This window comes from Myripristis murdjan, chromosome 3, assembly GCF_902150065.1.
Source record: "Myripristis murdjan chromosome 3, fMyrMur1.1, whole genome shotgun sequence".
Classification (NCBI taxonomy): domain Eukaryota; kingdom Metazoa; phylum Chordata; class Actinopteri; order Holocentriformes; family Holocentridae; genus Myripristis; species Myripristis murdjan.
This window is the reverse complement of record NC_043982.1, coordinates 40,045,610-40,068,974: the sequence shown is the minus strand read 5'-3', so window position 1 is coordinate 40,068,974 and position 23,365 is coordinate 40,045,610. Positions and strand designations below refer to the sequence as shown.

At 41.5% G+C, this 23,365-nt stretch overlaps 1 protein-coding gene across 3 annotated transcripts in view; it reads left to right on the top strand.

The window, feature by feature from the left end:
• Positions 1-997: 997 nt before the first annotated feature.
• shank2b (SH3 and multiple ankyrin repeat domains 2b) overlaps positions 998-23,365 on the top strand; it is a 204,837-nt gene continuing 182,469 nt past the window's right edge. For all 3 annotated transcript variants that reach the window (XM_030076268.1, XM_030076260.1, XM_030076253.1), the window contains exon 1: positions 998-1,064. In XM_030076268.1, coding sequence (XP_029932128.1) covers positions 1,062-1,064 — 3 coding nt within the window. In that variant the 5' untranslated portion in view covers positions 998-1,061. The remainder of the gene's footprint in view (positions 1,065-23,365) is intronic.

Sequence of the window (23,365 nt, the reverse complement as noted above, 5' to 3'; positions counted from 1 at the left end):
AGAGATATAAAGATATTCTGCTGTGGAAATAGCAGAGGATGCTGTTTTTTATTCCATCTTTGATCTTCAGCTGTTTACTTGTTTGTTTTACCTCCCCATCCTCAGAGATTTGGTTATGTGCGCAGGCAGTTGCATCAACAGCAACACTACTGTGTACACAGGTTCATTTCAGCATGAATCTTGAATGCAGGATTGTACAGGAAGCTCATATATTATATAATTGCTGTTCTAGGTCAAAGCTTCATATATTACTGAGTTATTGCCTTTTTTTTTTTCTTTTTTTTTTAGGTGACTTTATGCCCAAGAATTTTCTTCTGGAAAAACAAAATGTTTACAACCTTGAAACAGAAGCATTTCAGTAAATTCAGCCTGTCAGTCTGCATTCACTGATCATTACGCAGAATTATTGATGAGATCAGAAACATTTTGGAAGGAGACGTGCATGATTTAAGGAAAATTTGTCAATTCGCCAACTTCTCCATTGAACCCAAAGGCTCTAGTGCTGGGCCTGTATCCTTAAAATGAATGAATAAATGAATAAATACATAAATAAATAACTGTAGGCCGCAATGGGCACAGTGAAAGGAAAAATAAAATTTAGTATAATGAAGTAAATTGAAGTATACTGAACCTATATGAATGAACCTGACAATGTGTTTTTTTTTCCTTTTTTCATTTTTATAATAAGCTATAATAAAGCTCAGATAAATCATGCTGAACTACATACGTGGCATCATACCTATTTTTAACATGTTACTGCATGGCATTTGTGCAACATGATGACACATGCAGATTAGCAGTATGCGGTGTATAGGAACATGTTTTTAGAAACCTCTAACCCTGTGGACCGTCCGTTATGCCTCTCACTTTATATTCATAATGCATAGAGACACATAAGGAAGGCTCCAGTGATTTAATTTACTGTAGACATCTCTGTTTCCTCCCCCTCCTCCTCCTCCCCCCTCCCCCTCTCCCTTTCTCCTCCCCGCTCAGGGAGCCGGGGCGCAGCAGCGGGACCTCCTCCTTCAGAAAGCTTTTCACCTCTGGATGTTGTGGCTGAAATGGTACGTAGGCTCAGGCTAAAAATAACATTTGAAATTAAGGATGACGGATAAGATGCAGCCGGAGAAATGAGTGCGGGAGCTTGCACAGGGCACACTTGAGCGTGAGAGCGTGCATGGCCTCCTTTCATGTGGCACCTCGACATCAGGCTGGCTGCGATGAGGACACCGAGTATCTGCTTTATTAAGTTTTTCTGGCTTATTTTTAGCCTCTTTTTTTTTTTTTTTTTGGTTTATTTAAACCCATTCAAGATGAGGGGTGACTTTTTTTTTTTTTTTTACCTTTATTTTATCCAGGGTGGTTTAGCTGAGGACACATGCTCTTTTTCAGCTGCACACACACCTGGAAGCTGCTCAGTACAAGCACACCGTCCACTCCACTGGGGGTTCAGTGCCTTGCTCAAGGGTCTCTCTCTCCCTCTCTGGTCACAAGCTCACCTCTCCTACCTTTAGGCCACAGCTGCCCCACTCAGAATAAAGTCCCAATGAAATGAAAACGTGTCTTTCCACCATATTTGCTCACTTTCTTTGCCATGTTACACATCTATTCAACAATAAATGCCCCCAAAATGATCAACTTTAGACCATTTTTTGACCCTATTTTTTATTTTTAATCCATTCCCTTTTCCTTCCTGGAAAGCAGTGTATCAGTAATGTTGACCTCACACTGTACCCGTAGGTGTCCATGAAAACTCCAACAAATAAAAGAGCACAGATTTTTTTGAAAACAGTCTCGCCATCTTATCAGATAAAACCGGTTGCACTCCATTTGGATGTGCCAGGTTGCTGCTTATTAGTTCGTGGCAAAGGCGGAGAAAAATGCTCAAATGGAGTGTAGGCGGCATCTTTTCCATGTAAACTGTAATCAGCTGAGCAAACACTGCAAGAGGCTGCGGTAACAATCATTGTTTATAAAGCTACGCCAGTGCAGCGTCATGTAGGCCAAACAGAAAAGGCATTCTGCAAGCACCGATTTAGTTTTTCAGTCGTATTTATCCAGTATAAGTGTGAAGGACATTAGGTGTTTGTTTCTTTCTGCTGTCATTGCTTGTCATGCTGCAGCGCCTGATATTTGCCTCATCAGATCAGCCCCGACCAAACACAGCAAAATGTTCATTTAAACAAGAAAAAAACACACACACCAATGAGAGAACACATACTTCAAAGCCCGTTACACACCGTTTCACGCCAGTTTGAGGAAACATGCGGTTCAACCCGAAAACTGGCAAAACAGTTCACGCCATTAGAAGATTAGCATTAAGTCCTGCAACCCACAGGACCATGTAGGGTCGCTGGTTCCAACCCTCTAATACGACCAACAGGAACGTTTCATGAGCGAGTGACCAAACGTTCACTAACAAACATTGCTAGTCATTGAAATGAATGTTTTCATGATTACCACTGTTGTTGCAACACTATTAGTATTGTCGTTTCTGCTATTATCACCACTGTATTAGTATACAGCTCGATGTTGAACTGCATCGTTCTATGTCCTGCAATCTGCTCCTCTCTCTCTCTCTTTCTCCCTCTCTCTCCCTCTCTCTCCCCATCTCTCAACCCTCCGGTCGAGGCAGATGGCCGCCCACCCAGAGCCGGGTTCTGCTCGAGGTTTTGGGCCCTGTTAAAAGGGGTTTTTTTCCCCCTCGCCCTGTGCTGCTCTTGGGGGAGATTTTGGTCCATGGATTTGGCCGATATCTGTTGGTTTTCTGCAAAGAGCCTTGAGATAACTTCTGTTAAGTTTTGACAAATCAAATTGAATTGAATTGAATTTTAAAAAAATGCTTGGTTAAGGTTAGGACAAGCTTATTGTTAAGGTTAAGGAAAGGTTTGTTGTAATGGTTAAGGTTAGGAAACGTTAGCTGACATTTGCTAATATAAGGTAGTTAATGAGCGACATACAGACAAACACTGCTCTGGCTTGATCAGGTCAGCTGAGTGAAATGTGGATCGATCCATCCGCCACAACATCAATGTGCTCACACAGACTTTGTTGCTCCAGTAATACGACACCACAGTGTTGTTATATACACCACCACTAGAGGTCGCTTAACTTTAAAACATAACTATAGGTCGAAAGCAGCTGCTGTACAAACACTGCTGTCGTCTCACCAGTTGGTTGATCCCTCCCTGCATCATGTCCCGGCCCAACATCCTGATTCAACAGGAAATACATCAGAGAACAGAATATGCTCTCAATATGACGTTTTATTGTGACTTTAAACTTTATGTTCGCTGTTACTGCTGTTTAGAGATAAATATCCAAGCTCGCCTGTGTTCATTTGTTGAGAAATTCTCAAACCGACCAAAGCTCAGTGGTTGTGGGTGACTTCCTCTTCCTCTGGAGTGTGAACAGGTCATTCGTTGGAAAGTACAGGGCGCAGAGACAAAAGTGGAAAGCAGTGGAGATAGTGAATGTGTGCGAGAGTGTGAATGTGAGCTCAAATTAGAGTAAATTCAAGGGTGGAAATAAAAGAAGGGGGAAAAAAGGATATGCAGAAAAAAAGAAAGATAGTGAAACCTGCCTTGAACCTTTAACTTGCATTAACTTAACTTGATCCTACATTTATTCCATAACTGTGTACGTCTGTGTCAAAAGGAGAATTCACACTGAAAGGGAAGAAAGTGGGGCAAATGAACACTTTGCAAATATTACAATTAAGGCAGCATAAATCTTGAGCCAGTTTTTGGAAGTAATTCTGGTTGATAAAAAAAAAATTGTACGAGAAAGACCAATTTATAAATACAGACCTGTATTTATTCTGTCTCAGCCTTCCTCCACATGAAACCTCTGTTGCCCTGAAAGCCGCCATTATGAATGCTGAGGTCAAGCCCTCGGGCTGCTGCCAGGTTATTAGAGAGAAACATATCACACACACACACACACACACACACACACACACACACACACACACACACACACACAGCATCAGCTCTGCCTTGGTTTATTTGCTCTCAACTTTTTTTTCTTTTTTTCTCTATTTGATTAGATTGCTAACAGATTATTGCCAAGTTATTGCCGAGTTATCTGCCTGAAAGCCACTAATCCCAGCACCTTTGATATTGATTAACAGCTTTATCAAACGGCAGCAAATAACTGTAGTCACTTTGTGCTGTGGGACGGTCGAAATCTGACTTCATTATTTATTTATTAATTTTTTTAAAAATATATATTATTATTGTTTTATTATTGTTATTTTTTTAAAAAAAATATTATTATTATTAGTTATTTAATTTTTGTTGTTATTTTGTATAGATATGTTTTGGTATATCATTCATGTATGATATCTCCTATTTTCTATTTGCTGAAAAACAATAAAAGTTCAAGTCAAAAAAAAAAAATTGACTTAATGGGCCATTCCTGAGCTCTCTGCTCAGGAACGTTGGTTCCAGCACCAAGTTTTCATTGTCTTTAACCCACATGATTCATCTACTCACCAACTTTGTGCGTGTGCGTTGCGATATCGGTTTAATTCATGCTGTTCATGTCCAAGTTTTTAAATCCATGTTATTTATTTCATTCAGCTCCATTGATTGCCCCCCTGCCCCCCCGCCCGCCCCGCGGCTCTGGCTCTCAGCAATTGGCCACTTGTCTTTCTCCACAGCAGCAGAAAAGCTGCGCCTTAACACATTTCTCTGAGCTGCTGCCAATTTCATCCTCCATTTTCTCTGCATTTTGTTTTATAGTATGTTTTTTTTTTTTTTGTTTTGCTGTTATCTCAGCCTGTTTCCTTGGGACGCATGATAAGAAAGCTTGCCTGTTGTAGCAGTTTAATTGTGAATATGATGAGTAGTTTTTTTGTTGTTGTTGTTGTTGTTTTTAGATTGGACTTATTTACTCTGGGCCCAGATGGCAGCTAATATGATGGGCATAAGCATACAAAATCTGTTAGGCAGATGACAATATGACCGCTTAGAGATTAAAAGTGGGGCGAAAAAAGAAAAAATCTCTGGAAGACAGAGTTTGTGTATGGCGGGGTTGCTGATCCAAGTTTGTGATTAAGAGAACAAATTACCAAGCCAGAGAGCAAATTAGGCAAAGACAATTGGGAACGAAGGCACAGGTTCCAGGCAGGGCACCGACTTAATCAAGGGAGCTGAGAGAGAGAAATTGACTGTATAAACTAAGGACGTAGTTTTTAATCCTGGGCCGCAATTAGACTGGCATCATACTTACACTGTGCACGCTAAACACACCATTTATCTGCATAGCACATGCAGAGTGTTCAATGTACATTCTGAAAGTGGCGTTAAACGAGTCACATAGGCCCTGCTCACATTAAATACGGCGAAATACAGTCGCCATTCCTCACTTTGGTGCTTAATCCGGTCAAGGTCACACTCATGTGACTGAGCTAGGAGCTGTAGGACCCCCCTGACCGGAGGTTTAAATACGATTCAGCCGGGGGGACAAGGTGATTTATCAGCACATGTGGCTCACAAACACCTCAGAGGCACGGATTTCAAGTGTAGTTTTATTATTCCCTAGGTCATAAATAAGTGACAATTTAATACCACGTGATAAAATCTAAAACAGGAGCTCCTAAAAACAGGGGAGACATTCGTGCCAGTTGTCATAAGAAACTACAAAAAATCAAAAAGATATTGCTGGCAGTGTCTTGGGAGTTACTTTGACCAGCAGGGAACCAAGTACCTACCACTCACTTAAATTACTAATTACCTAAACACCTAAATTACTAAATACCTAAATACACAAACTCCTCAGCAATACACGCAATAGCAAAACAGTCCAAACCACATCGATGCATTCAGTGAGGAACTATGCATTCACACGGCACGAGGCCAGGAAGGAACACTAAACCACGCCACAGAGGAAAAAGGGGAAACACATAAAAAGCTTGCATTGGCCGTGTCTGAGAAAACTTTTTTTTCTCAAAACCTCCGGCAAGTCGACACCAACGTCTTAATCCCTCATCCACCAGACAGTGAAGGTGCAGAGCTCCTTAGTGCAAGGCAACGCCGAAACACCGACCAGGCCAGTAAAAGCTAAGCAAAGTGGCAGGAGCAGTATCTCAACGAAAAAAAAAAAAAAAAAAAAAAGCAAAATTGCACAGTTCCTGTGAACAGCACTCACTGCTAAAGGAGTAACAACACATAGATAAGTGCCTTCAAACTATCTGTTTCAAACCCAGGTACTGCAGGGCCTTCATGGCACCTGTTAAAGCAAAGAGTCTGAAAACTAGGACATTCATAAATGATTAAGGAGGGTAAAACAAAGTAGTAGTAGTGGTAGTAAAATATATCTCTCAGTAGCCTCATTATTTTCCCCAGCAATGTTGGAGATTTAATTAATAAAACAGGATGTCTGTAAGTTCGTGTGCCTGTTTGGATTAGAGTCGCTGTAATTTCTCCTGATATTACAGAGATGGGAGTTGCTACCTGAACCTGTCGGTACAGTCACCCGTCCCAGCTTTCCGGCTAATTTTTATTTATTTATTTGTTTATTTGTGTTTGTGCTCTGAACGTAGACTCCCAGTAAGTTGTGTAACTGGCAGGTGTTACACAACCAGTTAAATCATCCAGAAACTGTTCAGATATCTCCATAACAATCTCCCTAATATCTCCATCACAGCACATTGAAAACCAAAAATATGTATATCTGATATTTTTGTTGCAAGCTGTTTTTCACCTTTCACAGTTGGAGGGCAGCAGGTGTGTTATACAGATGTTTCACAGAAAGGCATGTTAATTGTGCTGGGCAGGAGAATTTCAAATAAAAATAAATTAAATAAATAGGGTCTACAATAGTTGACAGTAGTCAAAAATTTTGTGGAAAGACATGAGAAGTTCACGAAAAACAAAAATATGTATATCTAATATTTTTGTTGCAAGCTGTTTTTCAACTTTCAAAGTTGGAAGGCAGCAGGTGTGTTATATTGTGTTATATCATTCCTGATTAGTAAAAGAACAGTGTATTGATTGATTGATTGATAGTGTGTCATGCACACAGGTGCGCAGCCCATAAAGGCTTACAAGACACAACCACATAGAAAAACAAACAGTATTCAGAGTCATCAGACTTCAAAAATCAAATATCCAGAAAAACACACCTAGCAAACAAGTAATAAGGTCATACAAATAATTCTTTTTTTCTTAATGACCATGCATTTTTTATAAACCTAGGTAAAGCAAATACATCCTTCCTGAATAACCATTCTAGTTTACTTTCATCCTTTAGCCAAAACAACTCGGGTTTAACATACTGCATTTTTTTGAAAAAGAGACTGCCTCTTTTCATTATACAGAGGACAATGGAGCACAAAATGCATTTCATCTTCTGTCACCTTTAAATTACATAATGAACAAGTTCTCTCTTCCTCTGGAATGTAATATGTTGAATTTCTGTCATACCAACTGCTGAAACGGTATGCTGTGGAGATGTGAGCACAGTAGGTCCTGTTTAGTTTCAGTATGTAGTAGCTATGCTTCTGAGGACAGACATGGTCTATTTGGACGAGTCGCAAGACGGAGGATTTGTGTGATACATGAAATTACCTGAAATCCCCCTGAAAAACGAATCCTGTCCAAATAGGACTTCAGTCACCACTTGGCCGGTGCAGTCAGACAGCCTCCAGGAAACAGTGCTGGGGTGCTATATATACACACCCACTCAGTTAATGAGGGAATTCACCTGGTATGATTCCAGGAGTCCTCTGGAAGCAGGTGGCGACAATCGAAGTTAACTCTAATTATCATGCAGATGAGCCTGGCTGTGTGTGTGTGTGTGTGTGTATATATATATGGAGAGGAACAGGATTTGACAACTGGTAGTTGATGCTCAGTGATGTAACTGTGCAGCGCTTCCTGAATGCTTCATCAGAAAAAAGACATAGCCTAAAGAACATAAGAGGACCATTTCAAAACAGTGGAGCGTAATGTAATTCCCCACTGCTGTGTTTGCTGCTGTAAAAAACACAAAAATACACATCTTTTCCGGCTTTGAGATAATAGAGATCACTTTTACACCTGACTGATTCTTGAGAATTTGGATAAATCATGTCCCACTAAGAAAAATGCTATTTCTGCTGGAAATTTACAACATTTTAATGAATAAAAAGAATCAAGGGCATAATCAGGGGGTCCTTTGCACATTTGTAAGGTTTTTTCATAGGTTTATTTTTAATTTGTATTAATTTAATGATGATATGTTGGCCCATGCCCTACAAAACCAGTTGTCCTCGGATAGGAGATAATCATTTCAACTTGATTAAAACAACAAAAAGTAATAATTTCATTGAATAATATCTTTACCACATGAAAGAGTACATCATAATATGTATTAAAAACTACAAACGATGGGTTTTGAACAATATTTACTATTATTTTGTGGTTGCTTAAAATGTGTCCCAGATATTCGTCACCACCATCAGATATATATTTAAAAAATAATAATAAAAAAACTACAAGGTCAATTACATTCCTGAGGACCCCTTTTCGAACCTTGCTTATAAAAAATGCTTATAACAGTGCTCAGGATTGTTATTTTTTGTACCAAATAGTTAAATAAAGTTGTTAGGCAAGAAGTCATTGACTTGAGTGGTATAAATTTTGGAAATGTATGTTTTAATGAGGCGACTGTCACCACCGTCAGATTAGTGTCACCACCGTCAGAGGCAGTTATATTGGTTTTAAATGAATATGCTTACAATATGTTTCTTTGGTGCTGTTGAGTTATTAAAGTAATAGTCTCTTTAATACAAAAATATGTTTTTCAAATTAAAAAAAAAAACATTACGGTGACGGTGTTGACAAAAACAAAGTAGCCTAATAACTGGAAAAACCTATTTTATGAAAAAAATGCAAAATGAGGAGGTTGCACCGGTACATTGCTGAACAGCCAAGACCTTGGCCTATAATGATATACCTTCAGATTTTGTAATTTAACGCACTTTTTTTTTTTCAGAATTAAAACCTGTTTTATCCAAATTCCCAAGAATCAGTGACCTGCATAATATTTGGAAATGTGGGATTTATGCTCTAAGCAAATTTACCCATTACTCGTTTGTGCGTGCGAGTGAGCTCAACTCAGTCTTCGAAATGTGTTTGTATGAGCAGACTCAGAACATGTGAGACTCCAAGTCCCCAAGATGCTGATATGAATGAGGCCAAAGTTGCACACCGCTGGTTTCCTGTCCTACCAGGGAGATAATTGCAGTAAATGCATTCAATCGATGTCCCAGGTATAAATTAGTCTCTGATTAAATAGCTAGCGAGAAAGCCAGCAGCCAGTTCCCCGGGTCATGAGGACTGAGACTGAACTGAGGTCGGTCCTGTCTGGCTGAAGGTTTGCTAATCAGTGAAATCGTCTCAGTCGACGTCCAGATGCGTAATGGAGGGCTGAGAATCTGCAGGTTTTCATTCCAGCCAAGGACTGCACCAGGCGATTTCACCCCTAAATTACCCGGATGCTGTGTTTGCCAGGAAACCTGCGGACTCTCAGCCCTCCGTGGCACGTTCGTCTATTCTTACATCGTTCAGAAAGTCGCCACTCTCGCCAAAATTCAACACTATTCCCCTCAGAGCTGGTGCATTGGAGAAGGACAGGTATAAATGCATTGACAGCCAGCATGACAACTTTTCCATACACATGGTTGGAGATAAATACTGGATTGGCTAAAGGGCTTGGATGTGACAATTAAATTTAATTTTTTAGTTGATAGGGTCTCTCTCTCTTTTTTTTTTTTTTTTTTTTTGGCCAATATTTTGAGGACGTGTACTCAACCCTGACATGATATGGGACTTTGTCAGACTGTTTTGGACCTGGCTTTGTCACTCTAAACCTGGGAAATAATCTTGCACTGACACCTGATCTATAGGAGGAGAGCTTGTATCTAGAACAAGCATGTGACTGTGGCAGTGAAGCATATTTTCCAGTCGCTGAAACTATTTGAGGCATGACGGATGATGATGATGATGATGATGATGATGCTGTTCTCATAGCTTGCTTTCAGTCCAGCCCACTGCAAACCAGTGATTTCTATAGAATATGACAGGATATGCGTATCCTGGTTACAAACTGCGAGACTGAACAAAAAGGTCAGATGTGTGTGTTAGGTTCATTTCACCCCGGCGGTTCTCCGAGTTTGCCCACGCAATCGTTAGAACCCCCAGCCAACCTTCAATTAATGTTATTCACACTAAACAATAACTGGATAAATCCTTTGCAATGTAATTTTTTGCATGGTAGCCTCCCATCAGATAACACTGCAGCACCATGCACCGTTCCAAGGAGGTAAAAAGGAGGTAACTGAGTGCAAAATGGATTAAGCTTAGACTTTTTTTTTTTTTTTTTTCCAAGAGTGGGAAAAGGCACCACAGTTGTTGCTCTGCAGTGCATATGGAGTCCTGTCTTGGGGATTGTAGGATGCACTGCTTGTGAATCATGCATGTTGACCAGTTCCTCATGTAACTGGGCTATTGGTGGAAGCGGTGGACTCTATACTGTACGCTCGCGCACATTGACCCACTTTTTCTTCACCACTTACTATGAGTGTATTCATAATTAATATGCTGTATTTTCTTGTTGCTGTATCAATGGGCGGATGTTAGGGGTGTAACGATTCAGCAAACCCAACACATCGGTTCGGTTTGTATCGTGTTTTTTGGGTCACGGTTTGTTTTGTCCATTAGGGAGAAAAAAACATTACCATTTCCAGTGTTATATGTTGTTACTAAAATTCTGAGATCACCTACTGCAAAAGGAGACAGACAACGCCCAGTTGAGTAGTAAATTTTTACTTGCAAGGAGTAAGTAGCTTACCACGTTGGGCAGCGACCTCTCACTGAGGCACTTGTTCACACATCAACAGTTATCTATTCTATTCTAACAGGAAATGAATCCTTATATGGTAATATTCAACAATCCAGCTACAATACAAGGATACAAGGTCATATTACACTCTCACTTGGGTGAAGAGTGGAAAACTACTGTCTACACACTTCTATATAGTTTCATGGAAATAATGGTAATATAATGTAATTTTATAAGATTAAAATGCAATTTTTATAACATATGTATTTTGTCTTATTTGCAAAAGTAACTTTTTTTTTTCATTCAGAGATTTAGGATAACAATATGAAATCAACAAATATTCTTTCAAAGGCAAAAGTGCTACTTGGGCTATTTAAACCAAACATAAAAATACTCTCAGTGTATTCATTAATTCATCAGTGAAGTGTGTGGTTGTCAGGGGATGTGTTTGTAACGCTGCATCTTTCATCTCCCAGTTCAAAATATAATGAACACTCACAGTCAGGTAACTCTCAGTCGCCCTGGAGGTACAAACATCACTGCTGTTGTCTTTTACCACCCCTATGCATACACAAGGGGTGTAAAACAGGGTGTAAAACTGAACCATAAACAGCCTAACCATTCAATACGGTGCAAAACCAAACCAATAAATAATAATAAAAAAAAACGTTCAATACACACCATGCTCTATAAAGTTCTCACCCTGCAGGTCAGTGTTTCTCAGTTCTTGTCCTGAGGGTCTAGACCCCTGCTGCTTTTTACAATAACATCTGGATGCAGCCTATAGTACTTCACACCGCGCTCCAGCCACGCCCACCTGCAGCAATGCCCACAGTTTGGTGCGGTTACGGTTTAAGGTAGAATAAAGGGGGGTGTTCCTGGAGCTCTGCAGGTCATCGCTGTATGTTAAAGGTTGAACTGGTGCTCATGTGGCGCCCCCTAACGCTGCGCCCCCTGGTCTACAGGCCACAGCTGGTCCCTTCTCGCTTTTCATTAGATCCATCTAATCGGGGACCGCCTTACACCTGTGATGCCAGATGCATGTAATGAATGGCAATTAACTCACAGGTAGGACAGAAAACCAACAGCGCACCGAGCCTCGCCAACCGCTGACGCTCCTCCGGCTGCTTTTTATTCGAAGACAATTACTTTTTTTATATAATCAGCCGCTAACGCTGGCATTTTTAACAATAAAGTAGTGAAGCTTTGGTGCAAAAATGTCAAGCGATTTTATTAAATCAATGTGTATTATGACATGGGAAATTAGCTAACAAGGTTAAAGCTACTTTTCATTTCAAACTGCAGTGCGATGATTCATCCGGATGCTTTGTCCTCATCATGTCTCAGTAAATTAAATACTGCTTGAAAAATTCACTTCATTCAATCGACTGCCTTTCAATCCTCAACGGCAAAGAAAAACAGGAGGAAGAAAGAGAATCATGGAATCAGCCTAAGTGATTAGCCGTGGTATAATTTCAATTATTCAGATACATCTACTAGAAAGTAAGGTCAGCTGTGAGGCAGAAATCAGCTTTGCATTGTCCACGAAAATGGAAAATGCAGTGAGTTTTCTCAGCGGGTGACAGACTCAATCAACGAGTAAACTTGTTTTTCATTTGACTGAATGAAATGAAAAATTATTTATTTGTCCTGTAGTGCTGTACTATAGCTTTCACTGCGACTTCACTCCAAACATACACACGATGCCCAGCAAAATATGTGGTCGGATCATAACACAGAGCTCAGACTTGAACTCTCACATTTTGCAAATGGAATTAAAGAGCGAAATGAGATAATTTGAGTTTAGTCACACAGTGCGAAAAATGTCAGAGTTTAAGCATAACCCCTAGACCTGAGGGGGGGGGGTACATCCCTCATTTGCACAATGGCAAATCCAAGAGCTGGGAAAATGACTGGGATTCCTGTGGAGCCCTGAAAGTGGCCAGATAATGAGCTGAAGGTCCTTTAAGAAGCCAATTAGCTCTAATGAGCCACTGTTTCTGGCAACCCTGGGGAGAGGCCGTAACACTGTTATATACAGTACATATACACACATACAAGTCCACACACACACACTCTCTCTCTCTCTTTTCACTTGGCTCCAGCAAATTTGTGCCTTACATACAATATCTACACACACGTCTCTTGTTGTCCTAAAAATTTCTGCTTCTAGGCGATGGTTGTTGGGTCCCCGGTGTCCATGGTGACAGATATTGATCAGAAGGCGATGGCTGCTCCAGTTTGATCCCTCAGCAGGGAGGGCTCATTACTCTACTGCTGCTCACATTCAAGCTAAAGGTGGAGGAGGAGACGAGGAGGAGCAGCTAAAGGAGGAGGGCCACCACAAACTACCGACGCGATGCGCTCTATTCTGGGGCCAAGCACCGAAACCTCCTGAAATTAGCTTGTCAGCTCGCCATCGTCTCTCTCTCCCTCTCTCTCTCTCTCTGTCTTTGTCTCCCTCTCTCCCTCCACTCGGGTGGAATCAAAATCCACAAATCCGTGTTTAGAGTTGGTGTCCATCAGATTGACAGCTGACATTTTTCCACTGGGTAGACGGTGGGTGAGGCAATAGTCTGATGAAGCGGTTTGCATGATTTCATAATTTGACAGCGGTGTGCGCGAGTGATTATGCGGGGAGAGACGGTGGGGATTTATTTATTTATTTATTTGCCAAAACATATCTTGTTTCCTGTCCCACTTGTCTGAAATATTACCCAAACAATTACAGCCATGAATCTGCACTACCACAGCTTTTTAGCTCAGTGGTTTGCAGCTTTCAGCGCTTTTCGGCAGACACAAACTTGTTCAGCTGTTCTGACAAATCCACCCTCATTCAGTTTCTCTGACACGTCTAAAAATGTAACTGTTGCGGTGCTTACATTTGTCTAAAAACGGCACGATATCCGTGCGTTGCATGATATCCGTGTGTTGTTCGGCAGCCGGCACGCTTTCTTGGAACCGGTGAAGGTTTTTAAAGCAGAGCAGATTAGGAAATTCATTCAACTTGAAAGTAATTCAAATAATTCAGTCATTTTCCTCAATCCGAGTAATTGTTGGATTTTATTATGCCGTGAAACTAATTATACATGTTATCAGCAATTCTGCAACGGTGATCCCTGTGTTTATTGACAGTGTGTCCACGTTTTGCTTCGCTTCATCCCGGGGTATAATTAGGTTGGCTGGCTAGTGGATTCGCGGGAGGCTATTGTACGCACAAAACAGACAGTGAAATAAAGCCTCATGATTGCATTCATTCCAGGGGCTGCCACCTTCACTGCTATTTAACTCGCACAATGGATTGTGCCTCCTTGCCGATCAAGATGCGGGCAGCAATTTGAAGCAGAAGAAAAGCAATTTCACAACAAAAGTACCGAGGGTTGGGGAAGGGAACGAGGCCTAACAACAGAAGACACCAGTGTATTAGGTGATGTGCCCCTAATACAACACACACACACAAAAAGCACATTTTCTTTTGCCTCTTTCCTCCCATGTGTGCTCAGAAACTGATAAGATAAACAGCACTAGACCCCGGGCTTTCTATCCCAGAAACCTTTGCGTTTGGAGAGGAATGATGTTTGACATTTTGTGTAATGGAGGCAGAGGTGTTTTTTGTGACCTGTGGCATGCTGCAGGGCGATACGGGACGCAGATGTGTGAGATTCCCTCTCTCTTATCTCTATATGAGATACGGCCAAGGGGAGGCCTGTGGAAAGGTTTCAAGCTTACACACAAAAGAAGAGGTTTTTTTTGTCACTTTTACCATTAGGGAAGTCTCTAAAGAACGTTTTATTCTTCCATTTGTTTGTTTGGCACCTTGCCGTCATTTAGATCGGAGGAGAAAGAAGACGGTGTAATCTATCATCTGACTCTGGGAAAGGATGTGATATCCATAACTATTTCTGTGTACATCATATGCTTTTTCGCTCTGGTTAAAGGTTAAAGAAGCAGGCCTATGACCAGAAGGTCAGACGCCCAAGATCCCAGACTGCTTGGACAAATCTGAGCCGAGAAAGTCAATAATAAGCGCTCCCCTCGCTCTCTCACTCAGGTGTTTGAGCAAGGCAATTAAAGGCAGCGTTGCCCCTGTTGCAGCTCTGCAGCCACGAGAGGAGGATTGCGGCTATTGGTTTACTGGACAGCTCCCTGGAGTGTATGTGTGTAATTGTAGAGATGTGGAGCCGGGTGTTGTTGGTCAGAAAAACACTACAGAATGAGAGAGAGAGAGAGAGAGGGAGAGGGAGAGAGAGAGAAGCTCTTGGTTCTGTGGGCTGTTGGTTTGCACAAGCTGTCTGCCACTTATGGCACTTAATGGCTGCCACTTATTGCCACTTCTTTGGCAGTTGGCAGTGCAAGTGGCTCTTCCCGACTCTGTTGTCTGTCAAACACTCCTGTCAGGTTTAGCGGCTAATTTTTCACAGAACCTACATTTTCCACAGCACCTTCTAGGGCAGAAGATATGTTCACACACGCGGAAGGGTACAGCATAGCCTTGACACGCCTGTAGACAAACAGGGAGAGCAAGCTCCTGCTTTCACAGATGATTGTCTTTGTAAAAACACGTGCGTTACGTATACAGTTTATATGGTAAGATGCCTTATACAATCATTTCCAGGCCAAGACTGTTTGAATGGGAACATTTGCCGTGGCATAGTTTTAAACATGTTCATACACAAAACCCTTTTGCTGGATTGATTTTATGAAATTTATTGAATTCAAGTCAACACATCAGGATGGCCAGAACACATAGTCAAAGATACATATGTACACATATAAGAATACTGGCAGAGTAAATATGAGCAACAATCAAGAATATAACACCAAAATTAGGGCTCAAAATGACTCCTCAACATCGATATGGTATTGATACCATCAAGATGACTGCCGTCACCTCCATATGATATCTAACCCCCTGCAGGGACCTAGGGATGGAGGAAACAAGGGCCAAGGGAGCATAGGAACAAGGGGACATGAGAATCAGAATCAGAATCAGAATCACTTTTATTGTCATTTTCCCCATGTACCTACATACATCAGGAGCCTGAAATGTCGTTTCTCCTCCATCACTTGCAGTGCAAGACAACACATAGAGCCCATTCAATACACATTAAAAAAAAAGAGGGCTGAGGGGACATAGAGCTGAATTAATATAGAATTGAGGTAACGTAGAACTGAGGGGACACAGAACTGAAGGGCTGCAGGAACCTATGGATGAAAGAAACTAGAGCCTAGGAAACATGAGGACTGAGGAAATATGGAACTGAGAGAACAGCAAGCTAAGGGAACCTAGAGCTGTAGGAACCTGAGGGCTGAGGGAACACAGGACTGAGGGAATATGGGACTGAGGGAACATAAAGATGAGGGAGAATAGATTTGTAGGAACCTGAGGGCTGAGGGAACACAGGGCTGGACCACTGGGTGCCTCTGCTGAGCTCCAGACCCAGGAGGAAATCACGCCCAGTAAAAAGCACAGTAGTTCTGTCTAGGCTAAGGGAGTAACAGTGTATCTGTCGACTCAATAAATATCACAACTATAACCATTTCTCACTCTCTCTTGTTCTTTCTCATTACTTCTTTATGAAAACACCAGTTTGCCTTAAACGACTTGTCAGTGCTTCAGTGCGAAAGGCTTCCGGCTAACTTCTCCTCACATTTCAAATTCCACCTTTTACTTATCCGATTCAACCCATTTAGGGCCACAGCTCGTGTCGAAGATGGCATCTGTTGTTTCTTTGACTCCATGCAAGGTCATTTGAAGGCGTGCACACACAAGCAGACACACTCATACACACACACACGCATACAAACTAACCTAAGGATGATGACTTAAAAGAAACCACCAAGCCTTTGGTTAATTAATTGTCATATGTCTGCTGCTTGGGAAGTAAGCGCTCAATCGCTTGCTGGGCAAAGAGGATTGCGCAGGGAAGCAGGGAACAAGAAAGAGGAGAGAAGGAAAGGAGAGTGGCCTATTACGCTCCAATTAGACAACTCTCAATTTGGAGAAACTCCTCTGTGTGTTGGCCTCTTTACACTGTCTCATCTAGAGAGACATGAGCAATGTGTGAAAGAAGGAGAGAGGATATTGTTCATCATGATGAGTCAGGGAACAAAAGAGGGAAATGCAGTGAGGCGTAGGCCATTTCAGAGTGTCTGGTAATAATAAGATGATAATAGTACTGCATGAACAGAATGTTTGGACAAAATCGAATTTATTAGAAATGAGGGTTCAACAATGGAGACAAAATGCATTTATTTGCACAGATATTTGTCTAATACTTCACCTGGCAGAGGAACATAATGCAGCGTTTAATAAATTGTCTCAATACAGTAAATTGTCTCAGAGAGCACAACCAAGTTTACGTGTTTACGTGTTTATGTATGTTATCCACAGTAAAGACGCTTGTTCTTTAGCATCACCGTGCCCAGTCTGCACCTCGGCTCCATTCACATTAAGGCTAAATCTGACTGTCACTCCTCATTTCAGTTCTTAACACAGACAAGTTTACACAGTTCTTACTGGGCCTCATTAATGAAATATTCTTCCTTTGCAGACAGAAAAATTACATAAACGTAAACTTATCCTTAAATTCATAACATTTGCATGCCCGCCAATTTTCTTCTTACCCCGTGCATATATTTATGTATTTCAGGATCACTTTAAATTATCAGATGTGTGCCTGCATTCGGTAATTAGCTCACTACCCCCATTTCTTTATATAAGGACAGCTCTTTTGGAGTGGTGCGGCAGTGGAGAAGAGTTGTCAAGTCATTGCAAAGCAGAGAAACATGGGCTGTGATGGTAAAAAAAAAAAAAAAAAGTAAAAAAATCCTTAGGCTACTAATGCTGAAATCCAAACAACAGTTTCAGAGGTACAGGTTAGAAAAGGCAGATTTTCCATGGAGTTGGTAAACATGCCACTGGCACACCTGCTTTGAGAACCTGTTGTGAAACTGGCTTACAGCCTGCATACCTGTTAGAAAGCAAAGATTCCCATTGATCTATTGCTGAAGTTACATGCTGCTTAGAAAATAATACCATCATTACAGTGTTTCACCAAAACAGGCTCATCTGTGTGTCATCCACAACAAATTAAAAAGTTGGTCAGTGTGTGGATGTATAGATGATCTAAGTGAATCTCTGTTGCTGCACCAGGTGTGCATCACAACAGGCTGTGATGTCGTGACAGCAGCCCCGCCCGTCCCAGGTGCCACAGAGTGACTGGTCAGACTGCAGGAAACACCGAACAGGCTACTGGTTAGCAGTAGTTTGCATGGTGCAGTCTGATGGGGGGAATCGATAGGAGATTCTATTATCCAAGATATTGTGGGAACAGGACATTTTTTTCTTTTAACAATTGTGATTCAATCAAATAAATTTTGTTTACAGAGTAAATTCAAGTGGAGAGCATATTGATGAATCCCAGATTTTTGCTTAAAATAGTCATACGGTTTCAACAGTTTCAACAGTTTCACCATTTAAGCCCTGATTTGTGTGCACACTTTTGTAAACAGGTGGCGACACTGGAAGTTGACTCGTTACTATGGATGGAAATTGGACTTGACAGCCAGTAATTTACAACTTGCATGAATTTTTAAATAGATGTTATGATGTGGAGAATTAGCCAAAAAAATGAAATGGTTATTTTTCAGTTCATTGTGGCTTTAATAGTCTAATTTTAACCCACTGTTTCAATCCAAAAGCGGCAAACAGGAAATAAAACAAAACACAACAGAACAAATTCAACAATCAACAAGAAACTTGGAATACAAAACCTGCTGCACCAAAGAGTTTCTAATGCTCTGCACACACAGACTGGGAATATCTCCCTGCGGACGTCTCATGTGATTCAGCATTCATGAGCTCCATGCTTTTCAGTTTCATGACTTCCCTCATTCACTGCATGTTTTACAAAATGGACTATTTAAAAAATGAATTGTGATGATGCCCTTATTGCAAGAGTCTTGATTGAGGTATCGTTTTCCTTCACGATGCACAAGCTAAATTCAACCCAGAGCGACTAGCTTGCCTACTTCATACGGTACAATGCAATTTCAATTACAACATTCAGCCACAGTGAGTGCAGTGAGACAGATTTGGGGGATTGAAGGAGATGCTGGGAGGAAGAGTGGCAGACGGAGCGTGCTCAGCCCAGAGACCCTCTCCCTTTTGCAGCCAAATCCCTCTCTGTGCCCCTGAGGAGTCACGTGGACGACTTAGCGCCAATTTTTGTGTGAGATGTATCATGCTGAAATATTATCCAGCCTCCACTTTTGGCAACACAGCAAGCAAACCGACTCGCTGTTTTTATTTAAGCTGTCGAGATTCTGTGTAGCCATAATCTGATACCATCTCTGCGGGCCAAGGGGTCATGTCAGTGATGTGAAACAATATTAATGGCGTAATATTCAGGTTGATTTTGAGGCATTAATGTGGGTGAGGCAGTGCCATGGCTGTTGGCACTGCTGCACTGCTATCAAAGGCATGATTCACAGCCGGGACAAATAATCAGATAGCCATTTTATCCTCTAAATAGAGCTCAGTCTTGGAACAAATTACTCATTCATTTGAGTTGAAGTTAAATTAAACGAGATAGATTTTTTTTTTTTTTTTTTTAATATTCATAAACACAGAGTTCAGACGTAAATGGTTTGACTGGACCAGTGCCCACATCTGAGTGGCTGAGAGGGCAACCAGGCAGACGAGCTGCAGCGAATAATAGTGCTCTGCTCGCTGTTCATCTGGAACACGATCCTCCATTCATCTATGGCTTGGCTGAAGCTGTCACTCACAATTCAAGGTGTGTGTGTGTGTGTGTGTGTGTGTGTGTGTGTGTGTGTCTTTGTAAACTCTTATCACGCACATGTGGACATGTCCGTGGCTGCGTGCCCATTTGTGAGAGTGCAGTGTGTCCGAGGGGTGCCGTCTGCAGATCTTGTTTGTCACAGCTCATGTATCACAAAGGGAACAGGAGACTTGCCCATATGTTGCCCCTGTCTGTTCGGGTCCCTGCGAGGCCGTGGAAACCTTGACTCGGCCCCTCGTCTTTCTCCCCCTCTCCTCCTCGTGGAGCCAGCTGAGGCGACAAGTTGCACAAGATGTTGCACTCGTTACTCACATCGACCAGAAGTGACCCACGGAAACACAGTAGAATAGGACAGAGTGGACGATAATTACACTGAAGTGTCGAGTTTGTATGTTCTCCTCGTGTTCTGGCCTTTTCGAGTAGATGCTTTGATTTCCTCCCACTGTCCAAAGACATGCAAGTTAAACGGACTAAAGACTCTTAATTACTCATAATTGACTGTGAATGTGACTGTGAGTGATCTCGTAGAAATCCTAAGAACGAGGAGCAGCAGTCCCACGTGCGTTTGAAGCTGACGGGCATTTCAATCAGCAGGGAGTGCCAAAAATGGTGCTAAAAGAGGCATTTCCCCAAGGTTGGTGATGATAATCTAAAGCTGTGAAACACTGCAACTTCAATGTTTCTGGTGTCCGTAAAGCCTCTAAAATTGAGATAAAAAATGCTAGATTTTTTAAGGGGAGCACATAATACCAACAAATACACAAAGTGCTTAAAAAATCCTTTTGAGCCATAAAAACCCAAAAGGAAGAGCATACAACTGCGTCCCTCGTGCATCATCATGTTGCAGGTGGGGACTGCAGCTTTGTGAAAGTGGATTTCATAATGAAAGTCCCCAAATGTCCCAGTGAAATGGGTCTGATGATGTCAAGGGGAATAATAATTCATCCAAAGTAGCGTCATCAGCTCCATGTCAATCATCTGCATCTTTTCCAGTACAACACGTTGCATCCTGGTAGCTCACCTGGTAGAACATGTACCATGAATCAAGGCTGAGTCCTCACTGCAGTGGCCTGGTTTCTGTTCTTCGTTGCATGTCATCCTCCGTCTCTCCTGTCACTATAAAATAAAGCAGAAATACTGATAAAAAAAAAAATGGAAAATAATGATATAATCTGAGTTTTAATTCATCAAAGGTGTACTTATAATATGAAAATGTAAGAAATTGCTGTTTTTTAAGGAGCTACAGGTGTTAGGGACTCTTACTTTGAAAGCCTGTATGACTCATACAGAAAGACACTGCCTCTTAGCTCGACTGAAATCTTGTTTGTATTTTTCTATCCCCATTTCCATTCCTATAGTAGCAACTTTTCTCCCATAACCCTACCAGTGTTTCTATGAAATGACCCATCGCCAAATTGGATTTGGCCAAATAATTGGCTTTATGGTTTGTCCATAGCAATGAATGGGGCCACCTGATCTAGTTCTTATATGATTTCTGCGCTCTATGTGCATTTGTCCTTTGTTGGACTGGCGACCTATCCTGGGTGTGTCCTTGCCATCTGGCCAATGCATGCTGGGATAGGCTCCAGTCCTCGGTATCCCTGCAGAGGAATAAGCAGGTCAAGAAAATGAATGAACTGAACTGAGCGATATCAAATGTGCTCGGTTTGCAATGGACAAACGACAAAAGATGCATGGCGGTGTATTAGAAAGAAGGATATAATACTGTATATTCAGAAAGTTGATGTTCTGTTACAGAAAGACTTTGAGCATGGCTTCTCAAATCTCCTGCTCAGTCCTGGTTCCTCTCCCTCCTCTTCCATGTCCAATCCAGCCTAATCTTCCAGGCTTGGTACAGACCCGCTGAATTTTTGAACTTCTCCCAACTCCCTCAAATGATGTTAGAAGAGAAATCTTTCCCAGATGGTTTTAGCAGTCCCTGAACAGACTTGCAGAAGCACTGAAATATCCACTCCTAATCCCATTTAAGATGCGGTTGACTTTTTGGTCATGTAATCATAAGGCAACAAGAAGTCCTCAAAGATCCTGGGTGTCAAATTTGTATACTGTATTTGTTGAAGTGGTAGGTAGGTAGGAAGGCACCAACACATGTTTGGGTCATTTTCACAGGTTATGCAATACTAACAGCGATGATAATGTCGTAACTATAAATTGTGCTGTTGTCTTTGTCCTAGATTATTCAATCCCCCTCAGCTGAGAAAGAATGAGCTTGCTCTAATTCTCTCTCAGTTGAACAAAATGCTTTACAAAGACCCAAAATCAACGGCAAAAGTTATAAAAGTTGGGTCAAAAGCAATAATTAAACAGCCAATACATGAAAATGGATTTTGGGAAGTGTTTCGAAGATGATTCTGGTTTAGCAGAGCTGAGCTCATTGGCCATCAGCCTCATGTTTCTAATCTACATTTTGGAACAGCCGGTAGGAGCCTGCCTGAGATCCTCAGGCTGTGATCTGGGTCATGTGGGGTTCAGCAGTCTACGGTGTAGCTTCGTGCCAGGGCCTTCCAGGAACATCCACTTTTTCAAAGGGTGGCCCGAGAATATCTGGCTCAAGAAAATCATTTCTGTCAGAATCTCTGTTCGATAGTTAATCTGGGTGTGCGTGTGCATGTTCACACTTTAGCATACAGTAAATGATAATCAGCAACAAGCATCATCAAATATAAAGATCGAGCTTTTATAATCCAGGACTGGTACTGGTATTTTTAGTCCATAGCCTGCAGATTCTCCCAAAAAGTTTCCCACAATACTTCAAATTTTATTAGAAAAATCCTGAAGACGCTAAAATCAGGGTGAGTGATCATTGTTTTTATGGATTGAATAACTTGATCATCAGTTACACACTAGGATGACACTGATTAACATAATTACATTAACTGTGCTTCTTGTGACAAGACCGCCGCCTTTCCTCCGTGACCCTCGTCGGTCTCCGAGTGCACCGCAGTAAAAACCTGAGACCACTGGTGAGACAAGATGAATATGACCACCTTATGTATCAATATGTGTCAGCCCTAGATAAATGGCAGAGTCCATAATCAGTTTCACAGTTATTTTTACTCTGCTCTGGATGTGAACAAAATGGATGGGTGCCAGGAGTTTGGGGGCTGCTCCGCCGATGTGTATTTTTGGGCTTCCACAGCTGCTCCGACTGAAAAAAAAAAAAAAAAACTATATTTACAGATTATACTTGTCTTGGGTGCTTTATTAAATTTCACCGGTTGCTTTGTTTACACATGATTTATGCTCTTTTGCATTTGACCACCAGTCGCATGGACCGGCCTGACAGCAACTGTATAATTCAGGTCATCTGTGTCTCTCCTGGGTGCTGACTGAACCATCCATCTCTGCTCCAGCTGATACAGATGTAGCTGTGGTGGAAGTCGGACTTTTTACAGGCTGGCTTCACTGATGCAGCACTGATTCTGCGCTCCGTGTAATAACTCTTCGTGCAAATCCAGCAGTAGTAAAGCAGGATAGAGGAGCATCCATTTCAAACTGTCCCTTCTTTCAGCTGAAGGGCTAGAAATGGTCTTTTGTTTGGCGTGTCGAATGCTGTGACTGAGTCTTCTGTTCAGTCTCGAGAAGCAGGGATTTAGACGGTGCTCTTGAACGCTTTGAATGGGGGCAATTTTAGTATTTGTATTTAAGAATTTTGCCTCTTCATTTTTTGTTTTTGGATATTTCCTGCCTATACATGTTCAACCCCA